The sequence below is a fragment of the Hoplias malabaricus genome, chromosome 2, assembly GCF_029633855.1.
Source record: "Hoplias malabaricus isolate fHopMal1 chromosome 2, fHopMal1.hap1, whole genome shotgun sequence".
NCBI classification, from domain to species: Eukaryota; Metazoa; Chordata; class Actinopteri; order Characiformes; family Erythrinidae; genus Hoplias; species Hoplias malabaricus.
Window position 1 is genome coordinate 15910137 of NC_089801.1, and position 12603 is coordinate 15922739.

The 12603-nt window shown below is 37.3% G+C and overlaps 1 protein-coding gene across 3 annotated transcripts in view; it reads left to right on the forward strand.

Annotated features, from left to right (window-relative positions):
- clockb (clock circadian regulator b) overlaps positions 1 to 12603 on the forward strand; it is a 29909-nt gene that overhangs the window by 9420 nt on the left and 7886 nt on the right. The window contains exons 8-21 of one of the 3 annotated variants that reach the window (XM_066649560.1): positions 395 to 512; positions 747 to 860; positions 983 to 1101; positions 1508 to 1590; positions 1843 to 1949; positions 3911 to 4058; positions 5157 to 5232; positions 5713 to 5863; positions 6942 to 7036; positions 7895 to 7981; positions 8243 to 8389; positions 9867 to 10079; positions 10772 to 10881; positions 12031 to 12292. In XM_066649560.1, coding sequence (XP_066505657.1) covers positions 395 to 512; positions 747 to 860; positions 983 to 1101; positions 1508 to 1590; positions 1843 to 1949; positions 3911 to 4058; positions 5157 to 5232; positions 5713 to 5863; positions 6942 to 7036; positions 7895 to 7981; positions 8243 to 8389; positions 9867 to 10079; positions 10772 to 10881; positions 12031 to 12292 — 1830 coding nt within the window. The remainder of the gene's footprint in view (positions 1 to 394; positions 513 to 746; positions 861 to 982; positions 1102 to 1507; positions 1591 to 1842; positions 1950 to 3910; positions 4059 to 5156; positions 5233 to 5712; positions 5864 to 6941; positions 7037 to 7894; positions 7982 to 8242; positions 8390 to 9866; positions 10080 to 10771; positions 10882 to 12030; positions 12293 to 12603) is intronic. The other 2 variants (XM_066649570.1, XM_066649578.1) reach the window with 2 other exon arrangements.

The window sequence follows — 12603 nt, forward strand, 5'->3', positions numbered from 1 at the left end:
GCATTTCACTCATCCTTGGCAGTGAACAAACACATACTAATTGAGTGTTAGGTGCTTTGCTCAAGGTCACCTCAGCCGTAGATGGATAGTGCTGTTCCTTCACTCCCAATTTTCCTGCCAATCATGGGATCAAACCAGCAAACTTCCACATCCACTTCTCTAACCATTAGACCTCAGCTGCTCCAATTTCAATGTTATGGCAGTTTGTAGAGTAAGGATTAAAATATTCAATATAAACCAGATTGTAGTGTATGATTTGAAGGAACAATTGTGCAATTTTAAATGAATCTTTTGCACGATCTTGAGGTTGCAACACTCTGGCTACATATATACAGAAATTTATCTTAAGACGATGCTTTAAATAGTGAACTTTTTGTCTGCTTATGTGTTTCAGTCAGATCTATTGGATCAGAACCTTTTGAACTTCCTCCCTATTGAAGAGCATTCAGATGTGTACAAGGCCCTATCTTCACACCCAGAAGGTGAAAACCTCAGCCCAGAATACCTTAAGAGTGAGTTCTGTGAAAATCTCTTAAAATGGGCCACTTCTGTCAATCTTTTTATTTTTATATATATATGTGTATATATATAAGGTTTTTCCTGTAGCTGCGTATAATGAATATTTCCTACAATTTGCCCATTTCTAATTTCTCTAATGTGTCTACAGGGCATCACCCAGTGCCCATAACAGTATATTTACAGTATCATATGCTACAGTACTGACATTATACCCTCTTTATTTTCAGCTAAGAACCAGTTGGAGTTCTGCTGTCACCTGCGCAGAGGTGCTATGGATCCCAAAGAGCCGTCTGTGTATGAATATGTCAAATTTATCGGCAACTTCAAGGCGCTCAGCAATAGTAAGTGTAGTTTAGCTGATGTTCAGTGAGGAAGTTATGCAGAATGAAAAGAGTAAAGATTGGCCAACAGTTTAACTATGATCGATTCTCTCTCTCTGACTTTTTTCCACTCTGTGTCTCAGTGCCTCGTCCAACCAGAAACGGTCTAGAAGGAGTACTTCAGAGGTCATTACGTCCAGCTTTTGACGACCGGGTGTGTTTTGTGGCCACTGTGCGGCTGGCCAAGCCCCAGTTCATCAAGGCAAGTTATTCAGTTAGATCTCATTGTGTTTGTTCTTTGACAGTTTTCTCAAAGTAGATCATTTTTTATTTTAATGCTGCTAAAAAGTAACCCTTTTTGTTTTTTGAAAGTGCCTTTTCTTTTTTGATGAAAGTGTCTTTTGCATTATCTGCCAGAAATGTAGGAACAATTTGGCCTGGTTTGTGTCTGATTAGAAATGTGGTCATAGGCCATGAGCATATAATTATTTAACAGTCATTCGACATTGATTATTAGTGCTCTAGGGCAGATACCGTGACTTACATTGTGTATTGATTACTGTTTGTCTACAGATCATACTGTGCAGATGTTTGTTTAGCTTGAATTGATTCCACAGTTGAATGTCGACAGTTTTGTTCAACTTTTATTGATTATTGATTGTCTGTAGGAAATGTGTACAGTGGAAGAGCCCAATGAAGAATTTACCTCTCGACACAGTCTGGAATGGAAATTTCTGCTGTTGGATCACAGGTAATGGTCTCCACTTGTTCATTGTCTTGAAAGATATTTTTCTGTTACCTCTAATATGTTAAACCATGCTTTTACCTACATTTGTGAACAGTGCTGTTAATCTGTCCCTGAAAATGCCTCTGATGGTTTTTTAATTAATATTCCTGACGATATTATTTATTACTTTATTAACTGTCCTCTGTATATGCTGCTCGCTGCTACACATGTTTGTAAAATACTCAGCTCTTCTTACCTTTTCTTACTGTCTTTCAGAGCTCCTCCTATCATTGGTTATCTGCCTTTTGAGGTTTTGGGGACTTCTGGTTACGATTACTATCACGTAGATGATCTGGAGTCGCTGGCTAAATGCCATGAGCATTGTACGTTAAGACACACACACACACAAAAACCAGTCTTTTGCATGTGTACACAGATGTCAGTGCTATCCTTTTTCTGTCTAACGGTCTACTGTCATATGGAAATGTGAGAACCTGTTTAAATAAGGGTTAGTTTTTTTCTAATTGAAAGTCCATGTTTTCTACAGAGAACATGTGTCCTGTGGAAACATTGTGGTTAAGATAAATGTTATAGTCAGATTAAGACAAATGAATAGAAACTGCACAGAAAAGAGGAGTGTCACATTTTAATTTTGTTCTTTTGGAGGATACCTTAATTTACTAGAGATATTCAAACAAATGACTCTGTTTGTTCTATAGTTTTTCTATTATTTGTCACTTTTTGTAATAAATAAAATAAAAGAATGTCTCAAAGTTAGACAAAAGAAAAAATAAGTAACATACAGGTGCATGTAAAAAATCAAATATTGTGAAAATTAAGTTAATCTTCATATATTTAATATTCATTACACATGAACATACATATTTCAAATATTTCTTTTTGTTTATGGTCAGCATGGCTTCTAGAAATCCAGTATCTCAAATTAGAATATTTCACAAGATCAAACTGAAAGGATGTACACAACTGCAATGTCCGACTTCTGACTAGTATGTTCATTTATACCCTCATTATTTGTTTGATGCTTTTTTTACCACAAATACATTATATATATCACTGGGTTGGGAGTTTCTCGTTTTCCTCGACAATGCCCCATAGATTCCCTATGGGTTTTAGGTCCTCAGTGTTGTCTGGCCAGCCAAGCACAGCGGTCAGCAAACTGTTTGGTAGATGTTTCGACACTGCATGCAGGTGCTAAGTCCTGATGGAAAAGGAAATCAGGATCTCTAAAGCTTGTAAGCAGATGGAAGCATGAATTGCTAAAAATCTGCTGGTAGATGGCCGTGTTGAATTTGGACCTGATAAAATACAGTGGATCAACATCTGCAGGTAACCCGGCACCTCAGACTATCTCAGACTTCAGATACTTTTCACTCCATACTGTAGACGCATTTGATTCTGTGCCTCTCCACTCTTCCTCCAGACTCAATGACTTTGATTTCTGAATGAAATTCCAAAATCTGAAAAGAGGATTTTGGACCATGGAGTTACACTCCAGTTCTTTCTCTCCTTAGCCCCAGAAAGATGCTTCTGAGGTCTCTTTTTAGCAGTGGCCTGATTACTGCAAATATGGCAGTTGTAGCCCCTGTCCTGGAGATGTTTGTGTGTGGTGGTTTTGATGCACCGACACCAACCTCAGTCCACTCCTTGTAAAGTTCTTCCAAGTACTGGAATACTTGGACTCAACTCTCAAAGCTGCATTCATCCCTGTTGCTCCTGCACCATTTGCCACCATATTTTATCCTTCCAGTAAACTTTCTACTAATACACTTTGATACAGCACTCTGCAAACAGGCTGCCTTTTCAGCAGGTAACTTCTGTGGCTTACCTTCACTGTGGAGGGTGTCGATCTTCTGGACAGCATGTCAGCAGTTTTCCCCATGATTGTGGTGTTGTATGCTGATCTAGACTGAGGTACACTGTATATATACTGTTTGAATGGTAATTTATTCAAACTCAAATAATCCAATGATTTGAGATACAGGATTTCAGATTTTCATGAGCTATAAGCCATGTTGATCAAATGTGTTTAAAAAAAATAAAAAACATCTTGAAATCTTGTGTAATGGCAATTTAATTTTTTAATTATATATTTTTAAATTTTTTACAATTTTGTAGTTTTTTTGAGGTACCGTGTGTGTGTGTTTTCGTTTTTATAGTACAAATATACATTTACCCTTACCATATGTGGTTTTTGTATATTTAATTTTCATTTTCATTTTTTTTTTTTTTTTTTTTTTTTTTTTTTTTTTTTTTTTTTTTTACTTTTATTTTTTTTGCAGTGTACACAAAGGTTAATATAATTTCTTTGTCTCTGTCTCTGCAGTGATGCAGTTTGGGAAGGGGAAGTCTTGTTATTATCGGTTCCTCACAAAAGGCCAGCAATGGATCTGGCTCCAGACTCACTACTACATCACCTATCATCAGTGGAACTCACGGCCAGAATTCATTGTTTGCACACATACCGTAGTCAGGTAAACACTACACACACCCTAGGACTACCAAATATAGACAGTGCAATACAAAACACACAGACCAGCCTTTGTTTTGTTTAATTCCCATCAAATTGAAAAGAATTTGTTTTGTGCCTGGGAAAACACATATTTAAAGATGTCTACAAAGATTTGGATTATTCAGCATATTTTGTTGATTTTATAATGAAAAAATGATCTTCCACAGGAAATATATTTATACATTTTAATGCTCAGCTACTGTTTATTTACAGAAGTTTAACATTCATTTAATATTCTCATTTTACTGTAATTATGTTGTTAGTACAGTGATCCCTCGTTTTTCCGAATTTCCGCGAAGTAGAGGAAGGATATTTTTTTTTAATCTATTTAATGAGTATTTGGACTTTTAAAACCCACCCTTTGCATTAAACAGTCATTCTATAATGTTCTTCAGCTGGAACTACATGTGATATCCTACCAGTTTCTTTAATAGAGTCATTCCTAAGCTGTGATGTAGCATAAGTAAATTTCATTCGGATGTGGACATGAACAATACATGTACTGTACGTAAGAAATACTTGTAAATGATATGTTTTGTCACCTACAGGCCTAGTCTAATACATGTAAATAATAAAAAAAATACTTTTAATTTACACACCATAAGAAAATGATATTTTTAGGCACCTAGTCTATTCATCTTTCACGGTTTTCCTAGATTTTCCCTCAATATCCGCAATATAGCGGCAATAAACCCCCTTGGAAAAAACCCGCGAAATAACGAATCTGCGAAAGTTGAACCGCGAAGTAGCGAGGGATTACTGTAACATGATTTTACACAACACTCATTTGAAATGTCTAACTAGCTGTTAGACAGCTAGTTTGATGAACAGTGTTGTTACATATAGGGTTTCAGAGTTTTGAGGTAATGTTTTGACGTATGGAAAACCAGAATTCTTTTGTGTAGTATTGCAAATGTGCCCTGAATTCCATTTGATGTACTGTACATTTACATGTACTTGTCACCATCTGCTACTTTCCTGTATGCGTCTCTGGTGAAGTTGATGCATCAATACATCTGTCTGTTTACTTGTGTCACTTTTATGCGCGTCCATCTGGTAGTTATGCTGAGGTGAGGGCAGAGCAGAGAAGAGAGATGGGAATTGAAGAGACTCTTCCTGAACTAATGACTGACAAGGTTAGAATTCACTGATAAACATTTACATAATGTCATTATATTGTGACTGGAATGTGGATTGCTTCCAGATACAGTTTTACACGCATTTACTCTTAGTGGTCAAATGCATCTCTATGTAGTTTGATTAAAAATAAACTGCGTGGCGGTAGAGTATTTTATTGTGCATGTTTGTGTGACTAAATGCCTTTATGAATTATGAATATTGATGTTTATTTTTGGTCATATTTACTCGAGACCATACAATACTACAATTTTATCACGGTCAAGGAAGTTTTAGAAAAACAGCCTTACCCATGATAATATCGCAGTAACACACGGCCTCTCATGGTTTACTCATTGCTTTAGTATTTGGATGTAATCCTAATACTCAAAATATACAGAAACAACCAGGTGAAAGGGTCAGTTTTGTGTGAACTGTTTACATTCAATTTTTGCTCCTAAGATAATCACTTTTTTCCTTCTCTCTGTTTGCCTGTTTAGCAGTCTCAAGATTCAGGTTCTGAGTCACAGTTAAATACCTCCAGCCTGAAGGACGTGCTAGAGCGTTTTGACCACAGTCGAACACCATCTACTTCCTCACGCAGCTCCCGCAAGTCCTCACACACAGCAGTGTCTGACAGCACATGCACCTGTAAGTTTCTTTAAGTCATATCTTTATACTCCACAGTTCACTGTAGAAGCTGATGTTCTTTTACATTATTGGTGCTGGAGTATTGGGTTCATTTGCCAGCTACTAAGTCTTGATAAGTGTGGATTTTGTATACAACCTTAACATTTAAGATGTCTAGGCCTTAAAATGCTGAAATTTCAGTAGTATTAAAGTAAATGTTATAAAACCAAGCAAATGAATGTTTATTAAAATTAGACACCTTGGTTAGGTGGATTGGCAACTCAAAAGTGTCCATAGGTGTGAGAGTGTGTTGTCACCCTGTGAAGGACTGGCACCCCCTCCAGGGTGTGTTCCTGCCTTGCACCGAGTGATTCCGGGTAGGCTCCGAACCCAACGCGACCCTGAACTGGATATGCACTTTCATATAATGAATGGAAATGAATAAAACTGGACAAAATGTCTCTGCTAGGCCACCCTTTTGTCTTTTGTTCATTCAATGATAAATTGGCAGGTAAATATTTAATAGATCTCAAATATATGTCAGGCTTTCTAATTTTAATCAACATGACTTTATGCATTGGTCCAGTGCACCTACAATACACCACCATATTTTCACAGTGATACCCTATTAGTAGAGGGTCTGTTTGGTCTGTCTCTCATTTCCTTTACTAATCAAAATGTGTTTTACGGCATGATATAATATAGGTAATGTTTATCATATTTCAACAGTAGGTTGTATTTTAAAGTGTATATAGGTCTTAACAATCAGGGTTCCTCTGAGGAAAATCCCAAATGATTTGTTTTAATGCATCGAAGGGCAGACCAACAGTCTAAAGGTACTTCTTTTAACTGTGACAGAAGATGAAAAAGTGATTGTTTTTCGTGTGTCTTCTACACTACGCAGTTTCCCGAAAGCAAAAATATTGGTATACATTTGCCAAATGGAAGTCCTACAAAATGTTTATCCCAGTATGCACTGCTGTTATTGATCCCACATGCTGGTGGTTACTACACTTTAATGATGATTCACTAGTATGCATTAAAAGTGGTCATTTCAACCACTATGATGACTCACCCAGTGTGTGTCTCTCTGTCTCAGCCACTCCCTCTAAGCTGCAGATGGACGTGAGCACTCCTCCTCGGCCTGCCACGGTCGACATGTCATCACATCGGCGCCCTTCAGTCAGTGGTCAGGTGAGAACCAACTTCACCATGCACTGATCAAAGTGACCGTTCTTCATATACTTTGTAACACAACATAATTATAGGCATTGAGCGTGCTCTGCAAATGTATTTCAGTAACTCATCTTCATAATTGTATAACAGAGCAATGAGTAATTTTTAGCACCCAAAAACACAGAACAAACTATGACAATTATGAATATATTTATTTGTTTTTTTGTTTTGTTTATGAATTACAACTCACATGAGGTAAAGACTACATTTGTTTTGTAGTTCCTGAATGAACAAATTTCTAGATGTCATAGTGGTCCCACCCATGGATGTAACCATATTTTAAAATGTTTAGTTAAAAAAAAATAATAAATAAATATGATGCATCCAAGAATTTGGAGACTTTATAAGTCTGGACCATACATCAGTGTCAATATAAAGTGTTTTAACAACAATGATATGATTTATAAAACATATTTTGAGTATAAATTATTTACTGCATTTTTCGTTGTCTGAGGTTTATTCCATTGCACCCAATTTTAAATTTAGCTTAGAAATATTCATACTGACAAAGCCAAGAGGTTTATGCTTGATAGTGTTGTCACCTTTCTTGTTTGTTATTGAGATATATATTATTATTTTTTTTTGGTTCATGTAAAAGTATAATGATATCAATTTTTGGCCATATCGTCCAGCCCTAAGGCTGCACACTGGCTGTTATATGATGTGAAATAAGAGAATTTGATTGTTTCTTTCAATGTTTTCAATTATGTTTTATGTTCCCGGGCTCTATGCTTCAAGACACCATTTTATATTCTCATAGCCTTCAGCAAATTTTGCTTTAGCTTGATGAATGTATTTTATTTCTAATGCAAACAGAGTGTGAGCACTCAGAGTACTACAACCCAGAACACATCTAACGCTCAAGTGAACCCTCAGGGGCAGCCACCTCCACCCAGCCCACAGGTAAGACCTTACAACTTCGGAAAATATCCATAATTGTTTTTCAATATTTTACCAAGAAGATAGCTTTTTTGTTTTTCCCAGAATGTTAATAAGATTATTTATTGCGTTTATAAAACACAATATGTCAGGTATGAGAAATTACATTACAAGTTTCTAACTTTGAATTTACTAAATGGTGAGCTTTGGTGAGAGATACACATTGTGATGTGCACACTTACAGGTAATTCTAGTTGATTCATCTTGTGTGTGTGTGTGTGTCAGTATTCTGCACAGCTGAACGCCATGCAGCATTTGAAGGAACAGCTGGAAGAGAGGACACGGATGATTGAGACCAACATTAAAAAGCAGCAGGAGGAATTAAGGCAAATTCATGAGCAGCTACAGAGGGTTCAGGGTCAGGGACTCCAGGTATTTACAACATTTAAAATCTGTATACACAAGTCATTCAGTTACAATGGGTGTGTAAACAGTTTCACCCTGAGTGATTTCAGGTATGCGTTGTACTTCAGTGTTCACTTTTATATTATTCATTGATATTGGAACCTGACCGATATCAGTGTTTTGTAGACTTCTGTGACAATAATCTAAACTCAAGGCTAGCGCAAGCTTCCCCTAAGACATTAATCCATTCACTGCTTCTTTTCACACTGACTCACACACAATGGCATTGAAGCTCAACACGATTGAAGGAGAACATTTACTGCCTAACTCGAGCTATGTGTTAACTAGCATCGTGCTTCCTTCCCACCCCAGAGAGACAGGGGCCATTTTTAGAATAAAGACCACCAGTGTCTGTAGCAGCACAGGAGATTCATTTTGCAATCTTCTGTTGAGATAGTTGCGCCACTTAGAAACAACTAAGTGTTATCTCTCTGTGTAGTTTCCTTTTACACTAAAAATAGTGTTGTAGTTTCAAATGGTGCTTTTCTTGACAGTTATGCTTGTCACATCTCACTTACCACAATGCTTAAGCTCAAGTAAATAATACAAACAAATACAGCTCTGATTGAGGTATTTATCAGATTTTATAACATGTTTTTATGCTAAAGGTCACGCTTCAGTGCATTTGACTGTTTCCAGAATACCATGACTGTGCTTTTTGTTTAATATACAACATTTCAGTCTGTGTTGCTTTTAACATAGACCCCATCTAGAAGTCACATTACTGTATAAATCTTTTTCTGCTTTGAAACTGGAGTATTCCAAAGACCAGTGAATTCAGATTCAGCCTGGGTTTATGTTATGTTACTAACTTAAGGAACCTATCGCAGCATCTTGTGGTGTGGGGCTTTCCAGGCAAGCTCTAACTGCAGGCGAGCAATAAAGGGTTGGGCGGATAAATATTTGCATATTCACAGACACTGAACGGAGATGAAAGTGTATCGTTTAATTTATTCCACTTATATCTCCTTGAATAGGGAATCATTTTTTGGGTTTCAAGCTGTTCAGTGGCTAATGAATTTTAATCCTGTAAGGAGATTGCATGTTTGAATCCTGGTGATGCCAGATCAGGCAAATTATCAGTCTGGCCCTAAAAACTGTTGCAGGGTTCATATTGGTGTGTCAGCATGGGATTAAACGATGGCTTCATGTATTGTTTTTGAAGTTATTGTAAGCTTGGTTGCTGTACTGAGTTTTTACGTTGTTGCTGTCCAGTTAAAACCATGTATCTCCTTTTTTTGTTAATTAATTATTAAGAAAGAAAGAAAACATGTAGTTTACTACATCATTTCATTTCATGATGAATTGACCATTATAAAAAAATTTTTTTTATATTGAAAGTTAAGGTTTTTTCTTTCTCCTGCAAGGAGAAACGTTTTTAATTAGACACCAACTATTTTTTTTTAATTTTCTTTATATTTCTTTTATTCTTTCTTTCCCCAAGATGTTCCTGCAGCAGCCAGGAAGTGGAGTCAATGTGCAGCTGCCTCCAGTTGGAGGAGCTTCAATGCTAGGCGCAGTGTCCCAGGCTGGAGTTGTAGCCATTCAAGGCCAAAGTGTTACAAGCACGGCTCAAAGTGGATCTCAACACAACCTTCAACAGCAGCAGGCTCCAGCTTCTCAGCAGCAGAGTACACAAAGCTCTGCTGTCACACAGGTTAGACACACATTCATGATGCTCTCTCTCTCTAAGGCTAAATTTATATTATGAAACTACACACCACTTACCTTTGTTCTGTTAGTTAGCAAGGTAAGTTTATAATTTACACAAAAGTACAGCTCAAAAGTACAGAGATTCTGTAAGACAGAGACTAGTTTTGAAAAGCTGTTTTGAGAACGTTAACATTAATGTGGTTGCAACTGAATATCACTTGCAGGAAGCTTTTTTTTTTGTCTAACCCCATTGAGTCCAGAACCAGCTTTACTAATGCAATTATAATTTTTAATGATGGAATAATTGTATTTATTAATAGGTTTTGTGGTTTATTCCTCACTTACACATGAAATATTTGCTTCTAAATCATGTTCAGTGGGTAGATGCAGCAAATAACGGAGACACACTCAGATTTAAGAGAACAGTGTTTTGGCTAAAGTCAATAAAGGCTTAAAATGCCTTCTCATATCCCTGAAGCAATTGAAGTGATTTAATGCTTTTCTGTGCTCTGTCTTTGACATTTGCGCACATGCTGTGCAGACAATCCATTAAAGATGACATCATAACATTGTTCTCTCTTTGTTGCCCTTGATATCACTTCAGTAATGGTAATGGTGCTGGGATGATTCAGCATTTTAGACTGCAAATTCCGTGCCATGTTTTCTGTTTAACATTTATTTTTCTTTATGCACTAGAATGGTCCAGTGTATAACACAATGATGATTAGTCAGCCTGGTAATGCAAGTGTGGTGCAGATACCCAGCACGATGGCACAGAATGTCAATCAAGGAGCTGCAATTAACAGGTAGATGTATGCACACAAACATCATTAAATCCCTTCATGTGGATGTCACATAAAGCAGTGGTTTAGCAAAAAATCTTTTTGTACAAATGTCTGCTTATGTCAGATATATGGTGTCCAAGCTGTGTTTAATTTATTTGTGTTATACACTGTTTTCTCAGTGACAATAAAAAGCTATTCTATTCTTATTGCTGGAGCTATGATATTAAATGTCAACCCACTTAGTCTAAATATGGCTCTTTAGAAATGTGAAGAGTTCAAACTTGTTACACTGTGATGGTGAAAAATTAAAATTGATCAAAATTGTACTGTGTAACTCAAGAGGTCATTTTGAATGTTTGGCAGTACTACTCTGTCTGAAGAATGGACAAAAAATGTTAAAAAATAAATAGCGGTAGAAGTAAACAGTTGTTGAGAAGTTATGGTTTACATTTCAGTTTCAATTTAGTAAATCTTAAATTGTTTTGAGGACCAGATTGGGTTTTGATCCACCGACCATTGGGAGCCGGTTTAGACGACAGGTCATTTTTCCTCTTTTTACTTCCCCCTGAATCCAACCCCCACTTTATGTGCACACGTCAGTCAGGCATATTCGATCACCAGATGACATGAATTTGTTCATTCATTGTCTGTAAGCTCTTATCTAGTTCAGGGTCGTGGCGGGTCCGGAGCCTACCCGGAATCACTGGGCGCAAGACAGGGGAAACACCCTGGAAGCGGTGCCAGGTTTTTCACAAGGCAACACACACTCACCAATCCACCTACCAACGCATGAAGGAAACCCACGTGGACATGGGGAGAACACACCAAACTAGATTACACTCACAACTTCTTTTTTTTTATTTATTAAAATATATACATGAATATGAATTAATATTCAATAGAAATCACTAACAATCATGATTTAAACAGATTAATAAATCCGTACAATCGTAAAGGAGATTGTGTTTTTAGACAAGGTTTGTGTGACTTGACTCCTAGTTGTTTGTGATTATTAACCTCATAGCTCCATCACTGAGCAGGAGAAGCTAAATTTGGACACCAAACATGTCTTGTTGATTAAATACATCTTTAGTAATTGGACAGCTGTGTGAAAAATTTTGAATTTTCTCTCCATCTTCTTACACATACGTAATTTTCTGTCCTCCTCAGGTTTCCCACAGGGCAACAGTTGGTCACAAAGTTAGTGACCGCTCCAATGGCCTGTGGTGCTGTTATGGTCCCCACAACGATGTTTATGGGCCAGGTAGTGACGGCCTACAGCCCATTTGGCCAGCAGCAGGGTCAGACACAGGCCATAGCCCTGCAGTCGCAGCCAGCCACTCAGTCTGACTCTCAGACCCAACCATCTGTAATGCAGTCAGCACAGCAGCAGGGGGCCACTCAGACACAGCAGCAGCAGCAGTTTCTGCAGGTACCACATCACTAAAAGAAAATCACATATAAACATACAGTACCTGAAAAAGATCTATTTAAAAAGTAGTCAAAACTAACTTCGGCAGTAAGTGTTTATTTGTGAATTAAAATTGTTTTTTAAAAATACATTGGGGGTGGGCGGCACAGTGGTGCAGCAGGTAGTGGGTTGGAGTCTTGCTCCGAGTGACTGTCCAGGTAGGCTCCGGACCCACCGTGACCCTGAACTGGATGAGCAGTTACAGACAATGAATGAATGAATGAATGAATGAATATACATGGAAATAATACAGGAAAGTATTATTGAAGAAG